This window comes from Chrysemys picta, chromosome 5 (genome assembly GCF_011386835.1).
Source record: "Chrysemys picta bellii isolate R12L10 chromosome 5, ASM1138683v2, whole genome shotgun sequence".
NCBI lineage: Eukaryota > Metazoa > Chordata > Testudines > Emydidae > Chrysemys > Chrysemys picta.
The window spans coordinates 54,946,722-54,965,665 of NC_088795.1; the positions used below are offsets into that span (position 1 = coordinate 54,946,722).

Below are 18,944 nucleotides of genomic sequence, written 5' to 3' on the forward strand. Positions count from 1 at the left end.
TTGATAGGAGCTGAACTGCGATGGATAGGCACATACAAGTACAGAGACAGGGTAGGGGCATGAAGTGAGAAAGGTCTATAACCACTATAACACACTCCCCTCCCAAACTTGGAATTGAACTCAGGGGTCCTGAATCTCTACATTCCTTTCCTGTCAGTAAATAGCTGTGAAACCCACTGGCAAGGTATATTTCTCACCCACCTCCAGTGCCTGATCCAATGACAGGATAACAGTCTACTACTGCTACCAGTTACTGCATTAGTTCAAGAGGCAGAGGTCTGTACTGTGAATCTGAGGGTCCAAGTTGGGTGGTCAGCATGATTCCACATGATGGAAAATTTGTTTTTCATTTTTTTGAATGTAGGAAATTACATTAAAAAAAAACTAAATTCAAAGAACATTAAGATTGCAAAGTGAAGCACTCCAAAGTTGGGAAATGTTGGAATTAATGTTATCCATGTAACCTTTTATTCAGCCCCCTTATGCGTCTCCATTATGATACAGTCTTTAATTACATAACAACACTATTGTTTTCACAAGGCTCCTGCCTCATTCAGTGAGCAGCATGGATGTTCATGGAATGAATTAGAGTTTTATAGTGAAGGAGGTTGTTGTCTATAGTACCCCTGCTTCATCTGTTGCAGAAATTGGAAAGGGTGTTGTAAATGAGGCAGGGGGGTTGCAGGAAGAGAAAGGATGGTCTTCTGGTTAAAGACATTGAATGTCAGCTGGAGAACTGCATTCTATCCCTATCTCTGCAACAGAGTTCCTCTGTGATGTTCAGGGCCGGCTCCAGGCACCAGCGGAGGAAGCACGTGCCTGGGATGGCACATGCTAAGGGACGGCATTCCGTCCATTCTTGGGGCGGCACAGTCCGAGCAGGTTCGGGTGGCTTTTTTTTGGCTTGGGGCAGCAAAAATGGTAGAGCTGGCTCTGGTGATGTTGAACAAGTCACTCAAATGAAAATGTTCATAGCTGGCCACTAACTGGGCATTCCTCATTCTCTGGGTACCGAGTGTAAGACACCTGGGGCTAGTGACAATGCAAACACTATGGGATCATGTAATTAAAGATTCTATCATAATGCATACGCACAAGGGGCTGAATTAAAGTAGCATGGGTAAATTTAAATCTGGCATTTCCTAATTTTTGAGTGCTTGACTTCGCAATTGTTATGTTCTTTTAACACACACATATATACACACGCACACACTACATATTGATATACAGCACTTCATCCACATCACAGGTTTCTGAAGACACTACAATAAACGAAGAATGAAGCTGAAAAGGTTAGTAGCATCATTGGAACTTGGAGTCATGTAGAACATTAGTCACATTGGTTTCCTGTATTATATTATCCCAACTGTGCATTCAGTTTTTAATCCTCACATTCCCTATTATTACCATTCTACAGACCAGGAAAAACAGACAGAGATGTTTTGTGAATTGCTGGAAGCCACAGAGTTTTAGTGGATGAGACAGGATTAAAAAATGCAGCTATTTGTGGCTCCATCCTGTGTTCTAACAAACCAGACCTCAGTGCTGTGCTGTGTTGTGTTGTGTGTGGCTGAAAAATATCAAGATTTTAACATGAAAAATTGTTTATTTACATTCAATTCACATAAAAAATAATTTGTCCTCCTTGTTTGTTTTTTGGGGTAAGAATTTGACATTTAATACAGTTTTGCGTTTTCTAGAGTAACACTGTTCAGATTGTTTTAGCACTTGGCAGCTTGAATTCAACAGTTATGGAACAGCTTATCATATAGTGGTGGGCTTAGCATAAATGGAGATTCAGCCAACTGGCATAAAATATTGATTTAAACATTGTAAAAAATCATTTGTGTTTTTTTATCCTTTTGGGACAATAAATTCTACAATACTTTGTGCAGAGTTCTTATAGGATCAAATTCTTGCTATGTCATTTAGGGAGTCGATTGGTGCTCTAAAATAATAGTAATGGCATTGTCACCATCATTTATTTTTACATTCCTATTGATGATATGGGCTTAATGCTTTACAGACCAAAAACAATAACAAAAATTTTAAGGACTTTTAGTGATGTTGCACCCAGAGTAGTGCAATAGTTGGCAGGATTACTTCAGAGTTGAACAAACAATTTCTTAGATTTTGTTCTGCCTGGGTTCACTCCTGGCTGTGTTTGACAGTGGAGCTTCATTCACACCAATGTGTTTCACCACTTTTTGCCGGAAAATTAAAGGGAGGTGTGAATTTCGCAGTTTTACAAAATAATAAATTGGCCGCAGTTGCCTCAAACTCGGGCCCCAGTTGGCTCGAGCGATTTGTGAACCTGGGCAGAGAGCCCAGGCTGGGTGAAGCTGGGCACCTTCCCCGTGACTTCATTGCAAAACTGCTCCACCAGCACCTGAGTACTAGCCCAGCCCCAAGCAATGGACAAGGGCACGTGCGACTTCCCCCAACATCCCCAGCTCCGCCCACACGCTCTTCCCACCTCACGCCTCCTCCCCCTCGCTTCTACCCCGCCCAACCTCTGTCCCCTGTGATTGGGCAGCGCAGCGGCAATGACGCCGCACGCATAGGCAGGATGGCGCGTGCGCGTTGCTAGGTCCCTGTGGCCTTCTCACTCTTACTTCCTGCCTGCGCCGCTCTGCTTCCGGGTCAGCGCGGAGAGTCTATGTTTCTCGTCAGGGCCTCCGAGCCGGGGAGCCCGACACCGGCCGCTGGGCCGATGCTGAGCAGCCGCCGGGCGCGGGGGGCAGGAGGGAGCGGCTGCCCCGGGGCTTAGGGAGGGAGCCGGGGAGCGGGCGGCCCCGGGTGCGGTCTGGGCCCGGTAGATGCGGCCCCGGCGCCCGCCATGGACAAGATCCTGGAGGGGCTGGTGAGCTCGTCGCACCCGCTGCCGGTGAAGCGGGTGATCGTGCGGCGGGTGGTGGAGTCGGCGGAGACGCCGTTGAGCCAGGCCCAGTGCCGGGCCATGTTCGCGCTCAGCACCCGGCTCATCCTGCAAGGGCCCGACCCCTTCCAGCGGCAGGTCGGGCGGCAGGTGCTGGAGGCCTACGCCCGCTTCCACCGCGACGAGTTCGAGGCCTTCTTCAACCGCGGCCTGGTGCTGGGGCTGCTGCAGCGCGGCTACGGGGGGCTGGGCAGCCGCGACCCCGCTATCCTGGACTACGTCCAGGCCGGGCTGCGCCTCATCATCAGCTGCCCCTCGGTGCTGGAGCTCTTCGCCCTGCTGCAGGTAGAGGCGCTGCGGATGGTGTGTGAGCGGCCTGCGCCCCCGCTCTGCGCCCGCCTGTGCCAGCTGCTGGGCGACTTCCCGCAGTGCCTGCCCCGCGGCCGGAAGCTTTCGCTCGCCTTCTGCCAACAGCTGGTGCGTAGCATGGCCCACTTCCAGAGCCAGGGCAGTCGGGAGCCCGAGCTGCGCCTCTATGTTTCCCAGGTCACCCAGGTCAGCGGCCTCCTGCGCAGCATCTGGAAGGCCGAGCCCGACACCCTGTTGCCCTCCCTGCAGGAGCTCTTCGCCGTCATCTCCTCCACAGGTGAGAGCTGTGCTGTGGGGGAGGATTGGGGAATGGGCACAGCACGAAACTGGAATGGGTATTGCAAGCCCCAACACACAATCTGTTTGTCCAGTGCTGGCACAGGGAGGCTGGGTTTTGTTTGGTGCTGCCATGGCAGGCCTCAGATACCCAGTATTGCCAGCCTTAAATGTTCAGTAATCATGAGTCAGGCTCACCAAAAATCACGAGTGGCTTGAAAATCATGAGATTATGTAAAAATAATAGATTTGGTGTTCTTTTTATTTGCTTTCTGCTTTTTGAGCCTTTAGGGTGTACTGGGGTCACATTTTGAAGCTTTCTCCTTAGCAGCGAGGACTAGAAACTTACTTTTTCTTTAAGAATGAAGGCAGAAATCATCACACGTCTCCTTGACTCCAGGAGCAGGGGCTTTAAGGAAAATAATTATCATGACTCATGACAAAATCATGAGTTGGCAATGCTGGATACCACTGTAATGGTCCCACTTATTAAAATGAAGAGATTGCCCATATAAAGTGGTCTGCCCTAGAATAATGGAGTCTGTAGGGCGGGTGGTCATAGCAAAGGTGGGGGAGAAATAAGAGGATCTCTTATGAAGTGACCAGTAGAATGAATGTGGAGAAACAATGATGTGTTCACATGTGCCTGTGTTTGGGATTTGGTCACTTACTGAGGCTGAGCTCACACTCACCCTCTCGTATCCAGATGACAGCCTCTAATGTAAAAAGTTTGTGCTTAATCTGTCAAAAATTTTAAAAGAAAACTTCTTTTCCCTAGCACACATACATTTTCTTAGAAATGTAACATTACTATGGTCAATATGGCTTGGTGTATTGTGGTTTTGTTTTTTTTATACTATGGGTAAAAGTTAATTGTTAATTGTAATGTTTTTCAGCAAAGTGACTTAACTTTTAACAATCTGTTACCTCTCACAGGTCAGTTTAGGATGGAAAGTGTTAATACTCATCTCAAGATATGCCTTCAATCCCAGTTTAGCTGAAGGTTTCTGATAGCTAAGATCATAAAGCTGTTCAAAGCATTGTGCGACTGCTTATCAGAAAGCTTGACACACACAAAGTATTATACATACATACATACATAAAGCCATATATTAGTGGGTGAAGTTCAATGACTTGTGTTATGCAGGAGATCAAACTAGATGATCATAATGGTCTCCTCTGTCCTTAAAATCTATACACTTAATGTAGTACTTTTTTAATGAGCTTGCATATTGGCTCACATGCAGAGGTTGTGTTTGCAATTGAAAGTTCTAGAACCTTGATATTTTAAGAGTGGGTTTTTTTTCTGCAGAAATTGGTGTTGCCACCAGAGAAGTGGTGATACGACATATTGCAGAGTACCAGCTAAACCTGACTCTTAACTATTAACACCCAGTTCAACAAATCCTCATTTAAACTAGTTCTGTGGCTTATTCTTGGATTCAAGAGCATGATTCAGTTGTCTTAGCCTATCAAAATAAATTAGGCCTTTAATGATGTGTTGAGCAACATGTCACTTTCCTGCACATATCTATCAGGCAAATGAATAAATATTCTCACGGGGTCAGTGTTTCCTCCACTCAAACGTTAGTTTCAATTTGATTTTTATCTTGGTACATGCTGAAATAACTTGTGCAGGGCATGGCAGCAATTTTAACAGTTTACAGAAACACTTATCTAGGATAGGAGTAAAAGATAGCTGTCTCTGTGTTTTTGTTTCTTACAAGATGTCATGTTCAACTATTATAGATACTTCATTTGAGCCTTCTGTTGCACTGGCAAGCCTTGTGCAGCATATCCCATTACAGATGATTACAGTACTCATCCGGAGCCTTACCACAGATCCAAATGTAAAAGATGCAAGTATGACTCAAGCTCTCTGCAGGTACTGTTTCTCATTGGAAAGGGGGATAAGCCTTTTTCTAATTCATGCCTTTTGTAAAGTTATTTGTCACTTAAATTCTATAAAAATCTAAACTGAAAATCTGAGAATCTTATGTTGTACTACCTGGAACTTTAAATGAATTTGTAGTTCTAATGCCACAGATATGTCACTATCAAGTTTTCAGTGAAAGAAGTGGGCTGTAGTCCACGAAAGCTTATGCTCTAATAAATTTGTTAGTCTCTAAGGTGCCACAAGTACTCCTGTTCTTCTTTTTGCGGATACAGACTAACACGGCTGCTACTCTGAAACCAGTGAAATGTTGTTGCCTTATTCACTAATGTGGCCTGATCATACTTCGCCATGGCAAAATCAAGAGGAGGGTAAAATGTCAGCTGGAAATTATGAGAGGAAACTTGCTGTGCTCCTTTTAGGCCTTGGCTACACTTGCAGCTGTACAGCGCTGTGAGGTAAACCTGTCTTCATACAGCTGAGTAGGGAAAAGCGCTGCAGTTTGTCCACGCTGAGAGCTGCCAGTGCAGTGGTGGGGCCACACTTGTAACATTTGCAGCTGTGTTGGGAGCAGTGCATTATGGGTAGCTATCCCAGCATTCATGTGGCTGCAACGTGCTTTTCAAAACGGGGGAGGAGGGATTGTGACAGGCAGTGTGGGCGGGGAGAGAGTGCTTTTTGGAGCATGTCAGCTCTCTATTTTGCAAGTTCCGAACTCCCGGCCCCCTGCTCGTTCATTTACTCACTCAAAGCAAGCTGCAAACTGTTTGCTTTTCTCTGCGGTTCGAGCTTTGAAACTGGCACTTCCGCATTCCTGCAGCCCGTCACAACAATGGAGAGGATTGGCCACTTGACAAGGTGATAGTACAGCGCTGCAAGCGTTTACACTCACACCTGTGAGTCGTAGCCACTCCGCTGCAGCTGTTATTCCTCTCGGAGATGTGGAGTACCTCCAGCGGTGTACCCAGGGAGATACAGCGCTGCAAGTTCCCTGCCAGTGTTTACGGGGAGAGAGTTACAGTGCTGGGGGAGGCTTTACAGCGCTGTAACTTGCAAGTGTAGCCAAGGCCATAGATTTGGGGGAAAGAAGCTAAACCTGTAAACCTCACAGGACATAGGCCTCATTTTCATGGATTCAGCCTCTTTTAGGCCTTGGCTACGCTGGCAATTCACAGTGCTGCACTTGCTGCGCTCAGGGGTGTGGAACCCCCCCCCCCCCCCCCCCGCTAGTGCAGCGCTGTAAAGCGCCAGTGTAATCAGCGCCTGCAGCGCTGCACGCTCAGTGCTGCAAGCTATTCCCCTCGGAGAGGTGGAGTACTTGCAGTGCTGCAAGAGGGCTCTCGCAGCGCTGGCGGCGCGACTACACTGGCGCTTCATAGCACTGCCGCGGCAGCGCTGTGAATCCGCGAGTGTAGCCAAGGCCTTAGATGCATTGCTGCTTTCTCTTTCCCATTCCCATCTGTATCCTGTCCTCTTTTGAGGAGGACAGACAGTTTGGAGGATGAGTTAATGACTTCCACTGTGATATCCTGTTGAAAATTCATGAAGATTTAAAGTGGGCTGCTCCTGGCTTCATCGTCAGCATTGGCCTGCTAAACCCAGGGTTGTGAGTTCAGTCCTGGAGGAGGCCATTTAGGGATCTGGGGCAAAAATCTGTCTGGGGATTGGTCCTGCTTTGAGCAGGGGGTTGGACTAGATGACCTCCTGAGGTTCCTTCCAACCCTGATACTCTATGATTCTTCAAGTCTCCAAATACTGTGCAGCTGGAGTTGACTGGCTATTGTAGCAATGGAGGTAGGAAAGAAGGAAGGATATCATGAATCATTTGCCCACCAGGTTTCTTGTCACCAGTTTAAGCATTGGGGATCCTCAGGACTATAAATGTCAACATGCCATGTTACTGAATTGCAGACTTGGTTAGTAGTTACAGAAATGTAAATGGTGATCTAGAAAACTGCCAGTACTAGAGAAGGGTTTCTTTAGCTCTTGTAAGAAAATAGTCTTCTGAATGTGTTCTTTCACAAGGTCTAACCCAGCAGCTCTTGTTATTGAGGGTGAATAGACTAGAAAGACACTGAATTATGGGCATGTCTAAAATCCTTCATATTTTAGCTATGAGAGAACTAATGTGAAGTGCTGTTTTTCTGAAAACACTTGTATTTGATACTTATCTTCATTGTAATTATTTTCAGTTCTTCTGGTTTGGCTATATCTTTAACCATAAGTTCAGTTGAGTACTATTTAGAGGAATCTGATTAATATGGCTTAATTGGTTTCTTCAGTGTGAAGAAATTAGATTTCAGGGATTGATTTATTTTAGTTTGGGTACTTAGATTTCATGTGAGATATATACACATAAAATTTTTACTCTACTTCTTGGGAGCCAGTGTGCTGATTTCCGGTTTTTAAAAGAACCTGACTACACTTCTGCTGTTCTTGTAAAAGCAAGTTTCTTTCAAATAAAAAGAATGTGTCCAATCTAAAACTGAAAGCTAGGAAATTCAGAGTTAAAATAAAAAGCTTCTTTAGGAGCACTAATAGTTTGCCAACAATGTGCTAGAGATTGCATATTATGCCTAGGTATTACATCTGTTAGGATCACCTGTTGTTTGAGCAATGCTTGCAATGTTTGAACACAATGTGATGGTGTAGTAATACTTTGAGAATTGTCTTTGTATATTTCTACTTGTGGAATAGGCACTACTGAGCTCTGATAAACTAAGAAGCAGTACCTGTCAGGGTTGCACGAGCACTCTCTTAAAGTACCAAATGTTCATGCTGTTAAAGGGCTGCCTAAGTTAATTCCTTTAGGTGATTAGCTGTATATCTAGACACTTTGTCAAGAGACTTCTAAGCCTGCTCCTCCGTCCCCCTTCTGCTGCTGCTTTTTCTGTAGTCTCCTTTCTCCCTTCTGTTCCTCTCCCTTGTTACCCCCAACCAGCACTGGCTTCTCTTCCTCTTCCACACCTTTAGCCAGCATTTGATATCTTCTCTGACTTTAAAGGGGGAAGAGGTGTAGTGACTGATCTAGAGAAATCTTCTCCTGAATATCAGAATGCTATTGGAAAGTCCTCAGCATCTAAAGACAGTGTTGCTGCCTCATTTTTTATCACTATCATATAATGTAGAGTTCTGTGAATGTTTGGGACACATGGCAGAATCGTTAGAGCTGGAGATTAGTAATGTAGGAGAAGTGTCATTGCTTCTTTGATGCCATAGAAATCAAGAATAAAGGGGAAATTACTCTCCTGTTGAGGATTACTAGACCTATCCCAGGACATGTAGCTGCACCCAGCATCCGCTCCAGTGTGCTCAAAGAAGGCTGAGTGCCTGTATCCAGTACCTCAGCAAGGGGTCTAGCACTGTTTTAACCTCCCCACCTATGGATCCTTGGCTACAGAGAAGATCAAGGGCTCTAAACATGACAATGCCTTCCCTGTGGGAAAGGATGTGGAAAAAATTGAATTTTGCGGGATTCTGCTACTATGGGGACTTGTCGCCAACTTCTAAGCAGTGATGGTTTGGTACCAGTTTTGGGGCTGAATGCCTCTGTTTTTATGCTGTCAGCCTGGTGTGAATAAAAAAAAATTGTGAATGGTACTGTTGCAGAGGGAAATATGGTGTCCAAATCTGCTTTCTGTGCATGCTATGATACTTATGACCCCCTGCATGGACAGTGTTGTTCTTGGCTGAAGCCTGGGTTCACAATGGAGGCATAGAACTGGATTGAAGGATTTCTCCTCTGAAGCAGGGTGTATTTGTGGGGGGGAGATCTGTTCATCTTAAAAGCAAGACCAGATCCTTAGGATCTTGAAAATGAGATACCAGATCCACTGAGGGGCTGCTGAGGCTCACTCATCTTGGTCGGAGGAAGAGTAACATTACATCATCTTTGTTTTTGATACCAGACATACCTATCCTCTCCTGGCATCTATCTCCTTAGGTGGGTGGGGGTGTGAACCTTAACAGAACAGGTTAAATAGCTTAAAATTGGTCCTAACATCTGTCTTCGTCTACCAGGCCTCAGCTTTGACATTTGCCTGGGAGTCTACTAGGGCAAGTCTGCACTGCCTACTTTCAAGGAGGCTTTTTTATTTAAGTAGCATGGAGGAAGCCTGTCACAAAAAATGTGAATATATAGAGACAGCTCTGAACTATATTTACTGATGAGCAATATCATTAATGTGGTAATGCTGATGGAGTTTTTTATTTTAAAGAAAACTTAAGTCTGGTCTACACTAGAAAATTAGGTCAGTTTAACTACATCACTCCGGGGTGTTAAAAATCCACCCCAAGTGACGTAATTAATTCAACCTAACTCCTAGCATAGATAGTGCTAGGTCAATGAAAGAATTCTTTGCTGCTGTAGCATTTCTAGTGTAGACAAGCTCTTAGCGTGCTGTAGAGTAAGGTGTAGGTAGTAAGTTGTGCACCATACAAATACATAACCTCAGTATTGTCTGTCTTCTCAACTGCAGGCTGGAGAGCTGAAGTTCAGGTGTCGGGCTCTGTCATTTCTGTTCCCCACAGATAGCAAGCCCTCCAGGGAAAAGAGGGAAATCAGGAGCTGGGCAATATAGGCTTAAATCATCCTTTTTATCTGTAGTGCTTAAGAGCATATACTTTGCCCTTTCAGTGCATGTTTATCAACTTTATGAACAGCATATGGTGTGTGCTGCAGCCAGTTTTCAGGTGTTAAAGTATCTGAAGTAACTTCTGACACCTTGGACACTAAACTTCAGCCAAATTTGACTTTTTATTATTACTGTGTAAGCCCTTGGAAATGGCTTAGAAATTAAATGGTAGGTGGTGGTGTTTAAGGTCTGCTATAATTTGATCTTCATTTTTTGTTCTACAATTATAGTGCAGGATCTAGTTTTAGTTTATTACAGCTGATCTAATATAGAATCATAAAATAGTAGGACTGGAAGGGACCTCAAGGGGTCATCTAATCCAGTCCCCTGCATGCATGGCAGGACTAAATATTGGCTAGACTATTCTTCACTGGTGTTTGTTTGGTCCTCTGTTGTAAAAAGTACTACTTCACTGGGTGTACTGTTGTTGAAAGTATGGGATATCTAGTCTAAAATTATTGCTTTGCTGTATGACTCCATTTCATGTGCACTAACAACTCTGCAGTGTTCAGTTTGCAAACTGGGAAAATATCTGTTAAATATTAAAATTACATTTTGAACCATACTTGATTTGTTTCTTAGTATTTGAAAGCTTATAGTATCTAGAGCAGGGGTAGCGTAAAGCCTTAACCACTGTGCAGCACCCTATGTAAAATACATTCTGACTGGTTTGGAATATGTTGTCAAATGTAGATCTAATACAGAGGAAGCCTATGAAGTTAACCTGCTTGTTGACAGTGAATGATTACAACCGCAAAATTGCTTTTCATTGGGGGCCAAATCCATATTACAAGGAGTAGTCACCCATCTAAGAAAAAAATTAGGAGAGAAGTGAGGAAGTGTGCCTTTAACATTCCCCTCTGCTCTTTCCACCACAACCTCCTCCCTCACCCCAACGTTTGTCATCGTCCATCTGGTCAGAGGGATGGGTGCTCAAGAGCAGTAGAAAAATGTATTTTCCTTTTAGGGACCATAGAGTAAGGTTTCTCAGAGTATAAAACCTGAATTTTAATCTTTCAGGAGGCAGTGCATTGTAATGATCCTAGACCATAGTTATTTTAATCAGTGTAGCTGTCCTCACCATGTTTTGTATCCTTACTTTCCAGTGAAAATAATCAATTCACAGTTCCTTTAGAAAAGATCTTGATTTAGAAAAACATACATTACTTACCTACTTTTTCATTACTCCATTAATCTTTATCACACTACCCAGATGCTGCCAAACTCCTTTGCACATCTTCTCTCCACTGTTTATATGACTGCACCTGGTAAGACCTATTAGCACACAGGCAGCATATAGCTGACGTAAGGCTGCAACGTACACTGTTTTCTGTGGTAGAGTGTGCAGCCATCCTCAATTTTCCCATTCTTTCCCTACTTAGAGGGAGTCTGGTTTCCTGTAATTCAGAAGCACATGAGGTCACAAGGGCTGCCTATTAATTTAGAATCTTAATTCAACATGGGTGCAATTTGGGTGTGGTTTTAGGGTACATCTACACTTGTGGCAGTATGTAGAGTACTGACACTACACGCCCAGCTAGCGTGAGTATAAACAGCAGTGTAGAGAGTGAGCTTTGATGAGTGGAGTGTCCTACACACCAAAACCCCCAGGGTATATACTCTACTTGGGCTCTCTGTGTGCCCAAGCTGTGTCTCCCATGTCTACACTGCCATTTTTAGCAGTGTAATGTCCTGCTGCTTCCCCCCTTGCCCCGCGGGACCTTTCCCTGCAGTATGAAGCTACCCACTACAGTGGCAAATATGGCACAGCCTGTTTTCCATTGCAGCATGTAGCTACGTGTATAATGCCTGAACTCTGTGTGCCACCATATGTGTAGATGTAGCCTCAGTATTAAGTTGGAAGAGAATGGTTCCCCCAGTATAATCAGTTTGCTTTCTTTTCTCTCTAAGAGAACTTCAACCACAAAGTGACTGAGATCATTATGCTAACAGGATTTTTTTTTTTTTTTTTTTTTGCAAAAGCTATGTTCATAATTAGATGTCAAATTTACAATTTAATGTGCATATTTTAAAAATGCATAGTTCCTCATGTAGCTAAATAGGGAGTTGATCTTGTCTTTTTTTAACCCCCAACTTGCTTCATTTAGACCCTTGTGTAACTCATGTGATTAAATAAGTAATATAAATGTATGTAGAATACCTGAGATCAGAAAAACAGTTGAAATATCCTTAATGTGTTTTTGTCCTTTTGCTTCACCATTCAGAATGATAGACTGGCTGTCCTGGCCCCTGGCTCAGCATGTGGAGACATGGGTGATTGCGTTGCTGAAAGGACTAGCTGCAGTCCAGAAATTCACTATTCTCATCGATGTTACTCTACTTAAGATAGAACTGGTATGTGGGATAATAATGCTGTGATGGGGATTTGTTTAATTTCTGTGCAGCTGCAGAGCATGCCTTGTGCCACAATATATTATGCCTTTATATCCAGTGTAGTAGAGTATAAATGTCTCTTGTAGATGTTCGTTGTAGCATAGCAAACCTGTCTTATTCAAAATATTCTTTGTAAACCTGGAAGCTATTTCTGCTTATTTTAAGAGTCTTCATTTTTTTTAGACTTGCTCGAGTAAATGTCTGATTTGTTTTATTTAAGGTTTTTAATCGACTTTGGTTTCCGCTTGTGAGGCCTGGTGCTCTGGCTGTCCTTTCTCACATGTTGCTTAGTTTTCAGCATTCTCCAGAGGCTTTTCACTTGGTAAGTTATTAAATTGTGAGTGTCTTCAGCTGGTTTGTTAAAGTGGGCCACATGTAATATTTATGGTGTGGTTCTAAATGGAAATGACTGTAAAATTGGTGATTAGGGTTTCATGTTTATTTCAGTGCTTTTGGACAAAATTTATTCTGTTCACAAGTCAACAGGTTTTATAACTTCTGGCCCTGAAAACTCAATCTGTGATTCATGTAAGGTTTTTACTGCCATGTGCATAAAGAATCTGCAGACCAAACTCTGTTCTTAGCTACTCTTTTGTCACCTTTTTCTTAAGTGGTATGACTGATTCGGGCAGAATTTGGACTCCAGTGATTGGTAAACGATGATGTTGAAGGAAGGGTGGGAGGGGAGAAAGTCCAGACTTTACTTCCAATTGTATCATCCTTGACTAACCATGGATAGCAGCCCCAGACTTAAAAAGTAGTAAAAACTCCCGTTTACTAAAATGATTGAGATGTAGGATACATATAGGTGGAAAACAGAATAAGAATGACCATGCAAAAAAATAATACCCGTAAGATCATAGATATATTCATCGTTCAAAAAATAACATTTTAAAATATAGCCTAAAGATTAATCTTTTTTATTGATAAAATGGTTACCTCAGATGTGGAGATGCTCCAGAATGCCTGCTTTTAAAGCTTCAAAACTTGAAACAAATGTGCGTAAGAGGAGACTGAAGACTAAACAATACCGTTTAAAAATGTTGGGTGGGCTGGGATAGAATAGTGTGTATTTTTTCTGATGAATATTTTCCAGCTATCTAATGCAGGGGTAGGCATCCTATGGCATGAGTGCCAAAGGCAGCATGCGAGCTGACTTTTCAGTGGCACTCTCACTGCCCGGATCCTGGCCACCGGTCTGGGGGGCTCTACATTTTAATTTAATTTTAAATGAAGCTTCTTAAACATTTTAAAAACCTTATTTACTTTACATACAACAATATGTTTCTTTATATAGTATAGACTTATAGAAAGAGACCTTCTAAAAACGTTAAGATGTATTACTGGCACGCGAAACCTTAAATTAGAGCAGTGGTTCCCAAACTGGGGTTTGTGAACCCCTGGGGGTGCTTGGGGAAAAAATTCCCTAATGGCAGAAAGAGCTGTCCCTAGGGACCCCGGGCAGCCTGGGGCCAGCAGCCCGGAGCCCCTGGACTTCCAAGAGCTAAGCAGCTCCAAGCAAGCATATTTATCACACTGAGGAGATTTAAACTTCAAGAGTCCTTATAAGAAATGGAAAGGGAGGTGGATATTTTTTGCTGTTTTTAAAATTAAATAGGCAGCTAGTATTGTTTTTAAAATTATTATGAAGAACAAGTTTAAGCTTTGTTGAAATGTGCATTGTTTGCCTGGACTGCTCAAGACCTGAATGCTTGTGTAGGAGGAACTCTTTGAGTTGGCTTGTTGAATACCTTCATTCTTTCACATCTGATACTCCTTGAACATAGGAGCCTTGTCTTATAACAGGCTTATTCAAAGTGATACAAGCTGTATGTAATAAAAATACTGTAATGATAAATAATAAGTAGTAAATAGTGTGTAATAAACATGTCATAAAACAAATTTTATATTTCCAAGATCATTGTTTTTATAATTTATACGCAGGTAATAAAGGAGAAAATCCCTGGAAATACTCATTTTTAGGAGGGGGTTCGCGAGACTTGACATTTTAATGAAAGGGGTTCACAGGTTATTAAAGTTTGGGAACCACTGAATTAGAGTGAATAAATGAAAACTCAGCACACCACTTCTGAACGGTTGCTGACCCCGATCTAATGTATTGAATAGTAAAAGTTCTTTTCTTGAAGATCCAAAATAGGAGCTGCAATTGTTGTAACTCATTTTCTTTTTTGTTTTGTTTTGTTTGTGTAGCTTGTTCCACATGTGGTCAACTTGGTTCACTCCTTTAAAAACAATGGCTTGCCCTCCAGTGCAGCTTTCCTAGTGCAGCTGACTGAGTTGATACACTGTATGATGTATCATTATTCGGGATTTCCAGAACTCTATGAACCTATTCTGGAAGCTATTAAGGTATTGTAATGCGAATGCTAAGGGAATGCTTTCTCTGAGATATGAAACCTTTGATCTAATAGTTAAGTATTGATTGTAGAGCACTAGTAAAGATGAAAGTAATTATTAGTACAGGGGTAGGCAACCTATGGCACGCGTGCCAAAGGCGGCACGTGAGCTGATTTTTCAGTGGCACTCACACTGCCCGGGTCCTGGCCACCGGTCTGGGGGGCTCTACATTTTAATTTAATTTTAAATGAAGCTGCTTAAACATTTTTAAAACCTTATTTACTTTACATACAACAATAGTTTAGTTATATATTATAGACTTATAGAAAGAGACCTTCAACTTTAAGATGTATTACTGGCATGCAAAACCTTAAATTAGAGTGAATAAATGAAGACTCGGCACACCACTTCTGACAAGTTGCTGAGCTCGGTATTAGTATATGACCTGCAGATGTATTTGTACAGGGAAAATTCTGTCTTGAGCATTGTGTGCTAATAATTGTTTTAAATAAAAATGGCCGTAAGATATGAAGTAATTAAGACACAGGTGTTAAACTTCAGGTTATTTTTGAACTCCTATTTTTGAAAATCTTTATCTGCTTATTTAATTTCTTCTGGTTCACTTAACCACCTCTACACTCTTGTTCCAATGTCAGTGTTGAGCATCTCATTGCAAGCTCATATGGAAGAGCTACAAAACTGGGAGTCTCAAGTCTCCAATGCTGCTATTTATTATAACTCTCTAATACAACCCCATCTTCAGCACACAGAGACAGTTGCCCTTCAAGACAGAATGGATTGGGGTTTTAGTGGTTTTTGTTTTTTAAATCCGGAATCTGATATTTCTTCTCTTATGGGGACTGCATCCTGTACTTGCAGGGGATAGGAAACACCAATTAGATATGCCTTTTTCTAATTTATTTTATTAGAAGGAAATCTAGGTTGAGGCTATGATTCCATTGAATCCTTTCCCTTTTGTATGTGCAAACACTTTCCCCCTGTGTTGATGTTGTATGTTTAAATGAATTATCCTCCAGGTGGGAACGAGAAACTGCTCTGCCTCCAGAGCTCACTTAGTACCCAGTTATTGTTAAGGTGTTTAAGTTCAGCAACATTGTGCAAAGAGCTGAGTGTGCCATCTCCATGCCATTCTCAAACTTTTCTTTACAGAAACAGTGACTTAAATTTAAACCAAAGTCAGCAAACTGGCTCTAAATCAACAGATTGAACAACTTTAAATTATCAAATGGAATCTCCAGAGTCTAATTTGAGCATTTTTTGCTATTAAAATTGGCTGAAAGTGCTTGGTTGGATGAGGTGTTGGGGGAGAGTGACTTCACTCTTTCATAGTCATGCCTCAGTTTGTATTCACTTCTGGTATGTTAGATGGTGAAACATACTGCTGGCATATTTTATTTATTTATTTTCCCCTGAGGGACACAAACATGCCCAAGTAGGGTTTTTTGTGTTCACCAGCCAGGTGAAATGCCATTGTTGCGATCCAGTTTAACCCAGTTACTCAACTTGGGTTACTCATGGTACTGAAAAGAAGCATTGCAATCTGCTAGTGTCTACAGGAAGATACAGAATGCGATTAAACAGGGCATTGTCTCTCGAATATGGGGAATTGAGTTGAAATACTAAGTAGGCCCTAAAGAGGTCAGGAAAGCAGTGACCGTTGGCTGAAGAAAAAGGGAGCTACTTAATGAAGGAAGAATGAGTGTGCAAGGAGAGGAAGTTCCTCATTGGCAAGTGGGTTTCTTTGCTGATATGAGGGCAGTGTCTGTCAAACCTTTGAGGTTAATTGTAGGACAAGGGAGGAGTGTATGCTGATTAATCTCTAGTTAACCAAAAAAAAAAAAAAGGCAAAATACCTTGGACACTTGTCTAAGACTCTTCAATGTGGATGCTTCTGTGGGTAGATCATTGGTATGTGGTCTTTACTTTAAAATTCTGTATGTTTTCATGTTTTTGATGTAAAGTGTACAATACAAATGATGTATTTAAGTATGTTGGTAGAAACCACTTTCAGATATAATTTGTGTTGACACCTCTGCAATTAATAAATAAGTATGTATGGACATATTCCTTCCTGTTTTGAGAGAAAAAATCCACAGTCTTACACTTGGGGTGTTTTTTAGTTTCGTTCATTTGCGTCTGGGATTCTAATTTGGCAGAACAGAGTATGTTCTGTTATGCTATTAACATGACACTTAAGAGGCAATTTTTGGTGGCAGAGAGAGAGCAGGAGAATACAGATGAAAGGTGACCTCCAAAGCTATGGGTCTGCAGTGTCATTAGAGTTGACAGAATTCTCCTTCAGGAGGAGTTCATGTTGGCCATGCCACTCAGCATGAGCCTTTGATGACTGGCCAAACAATCGTATTGTCAGTAGTTTCAAAGGAAACTGTATGGCTTCTTCTAGGCTACCAGGTGACCAGAGCCGGAGGGGGGAATGCAAAATGGCAGGAAAGGGGAATATATAGAAGACTGTTGCTGGGTGAAGTGTGTGTTGTAAAAACAAAGAAACATACTGCCAATGGTGTTTAAATATGTTTCTCTCTTGTAGGAATTGCCCAAACCCAGTGAAGAAAAGATTAAGTTGATTCTCAATCAAAGTGCCTGGACTTCTCAATCCAGTTCGTTGCCATCTTGTTTGTCTAGACTGTCTGGAAAATCTGAAACTGGGAAAACGGGTCTAGTTAACCTAGGAAATACATGTTATATGAACAGTGTTATTCAGGCACTTTTTATGGCCACAGAGTAAGTGTAAACCTTAATATTCCATCGGCCTTTTAATAAACTGTATCTATTACAAATTAATCCACATTACATTTTGTGAAAGACAAAATGATTAAAACTGTCCTGTGCTACATATTTCCTAATAAAACCTTATAGGAGTTCCCTGCATTTAATAGCTAATCGTGTACTGAGTGTGAACATATAGGAAAGAGTGTTAAAATACAGTTCTTCCAGCCTACAATTTTGGTGGTCCTAAAACTAAATTACATATTTTATGTTCATTTGAGAGAAGTGTTAGTAAAAAATTGTAGTGATGCACCCTGTTTAGTAGCAGTTTAGTTGGTACTCATCAGTTTCATCAGTATCTAAAATTAAGTTAGGGCTGCAATATTGCCCAAGAGAAGTCTTTTTCCCTCCTGCAGTGTTGAAGTTATTTGTGGTACTCTATTAAATGTTGAGACTAACTATAATACTTTGTCTGCTTTAATGCTTTTTGTGTGCTCCTCCATTCTTAAACCTTTTTTTTTTATTTATTTAAACAGCTTTGCAAGAGGTCAACTCTTGTTCTAGAGTTCTTTTTTTTATTTAAAAAACACAATTCTTAGAGAAACAACCACTGAGCATTTAAGCAGGTGTTAATATATTTTGCTCTTCTTTGTCAAATTAATTCCATCCTCCTTGCATGAATGATACTTTGTTGCTGTCATTTTTAAAACTCTAATATGGAAACAAATTCTTGTCTTTGTCCATTCAGTTTCAGGAGACATGTATTATCTTTGAATCTAAATGGGTGCAATTCACTAATGAGAAAATTACAGCATCTCTTTGCATTTTTGGCTCATACTCAGGTATGTGTTGGTCAACTTCATCTGCTTTTTTTAAGACTAGCTGTAATACTCAAGACTGACCAGGCTTGATGGTGCAGAGGCGGTGCTTGGACTGGGAGAGATCAGGGTTTGTCTTGATGTATAGATGTGATACTGAGACCTGCGAGGAGAATGAGTGTAAATTACCTCTATCTCTTAGTACCCAGTGCCACCAAATGAACAAATATTATTGATATGCTCAAGGAAGCCTATATGTTCTTTTCCTCAGTCAGGGAAATTTCATTGTGGCAATCTTTTTGAGGTGAGATGAGGCTTAAGAAGGTGTATCTTAAGAAACTGTAACCATAAAAATAGACCCTGAATGATTTTAAACATTCAAACTGGGTAACGTAGCTTGCATAAGTAAAATCTAAGGCCCTATGCAATGCAAATTTGTGATTATCTTCTTTAAATTCTCTTGCAGGTGAATTTTTAAAGAAACTTTGTAATTTTTTTTGCAGCAAATGACTTTTCTAATAGAGTAACGAGATATAAGAGAAGAAAATAGCTATATTCTTTCTGCCACTTATATA

The 18,944-nt window shown here is 41.8% G+C and overlaps 1 protein-coding gene across 4 annotated transcripts in view; it reads left to right on the forward strand.

Annotated features, from left to right (window-relative positions):
• Window positions 1-2,704: 2,704 nt before the first annotated feature.
• Window positions 2,705-18,944, forward strand: part of USP38 (ubiquitin specific peptidase 38) — a 30,144-nt gene continuing 13,904 nt past the window's right edge. For 2 of the 4 annotated variants that reach the window (XM_065596421.1, XM_005284312.5), the window contains exons 1-7: window positions 2,705-3,524; window positions 5,273-5,408; window positions 12,277-12,406; window positions 12,666-12,767; window positions 14,657-14,815; window positions 17,373-17,566; window positions 18,300-18,393. In XM_065596421.1, coding sequence (XP_065452493.1) covers window positions 2,840-3,524; window positions 5,273-5,408; window positions 12,277-12,406; window positions 12,666-12,767; window positions 14,657-14,815; window positions 17,373-17,566; window positions 18,300-18,393 — 1,500 coding nt within the window. In that variant the 5' untranslated portion in view covers window positions 2,705-2,839. The remainder of the gene's footprint in view (window positions 3,525-5,272; window positions 5,409-12,276; window positions 12,407-12,665; window positions 12,768-14,656; window positions 14,816-17,372; window positions 17,567-18,299; window positions 18,394-18,944) is intronic. The other 2 variants (XM_065596422.1, XM_042850292.2) reach the window with 2 other exon arrangements.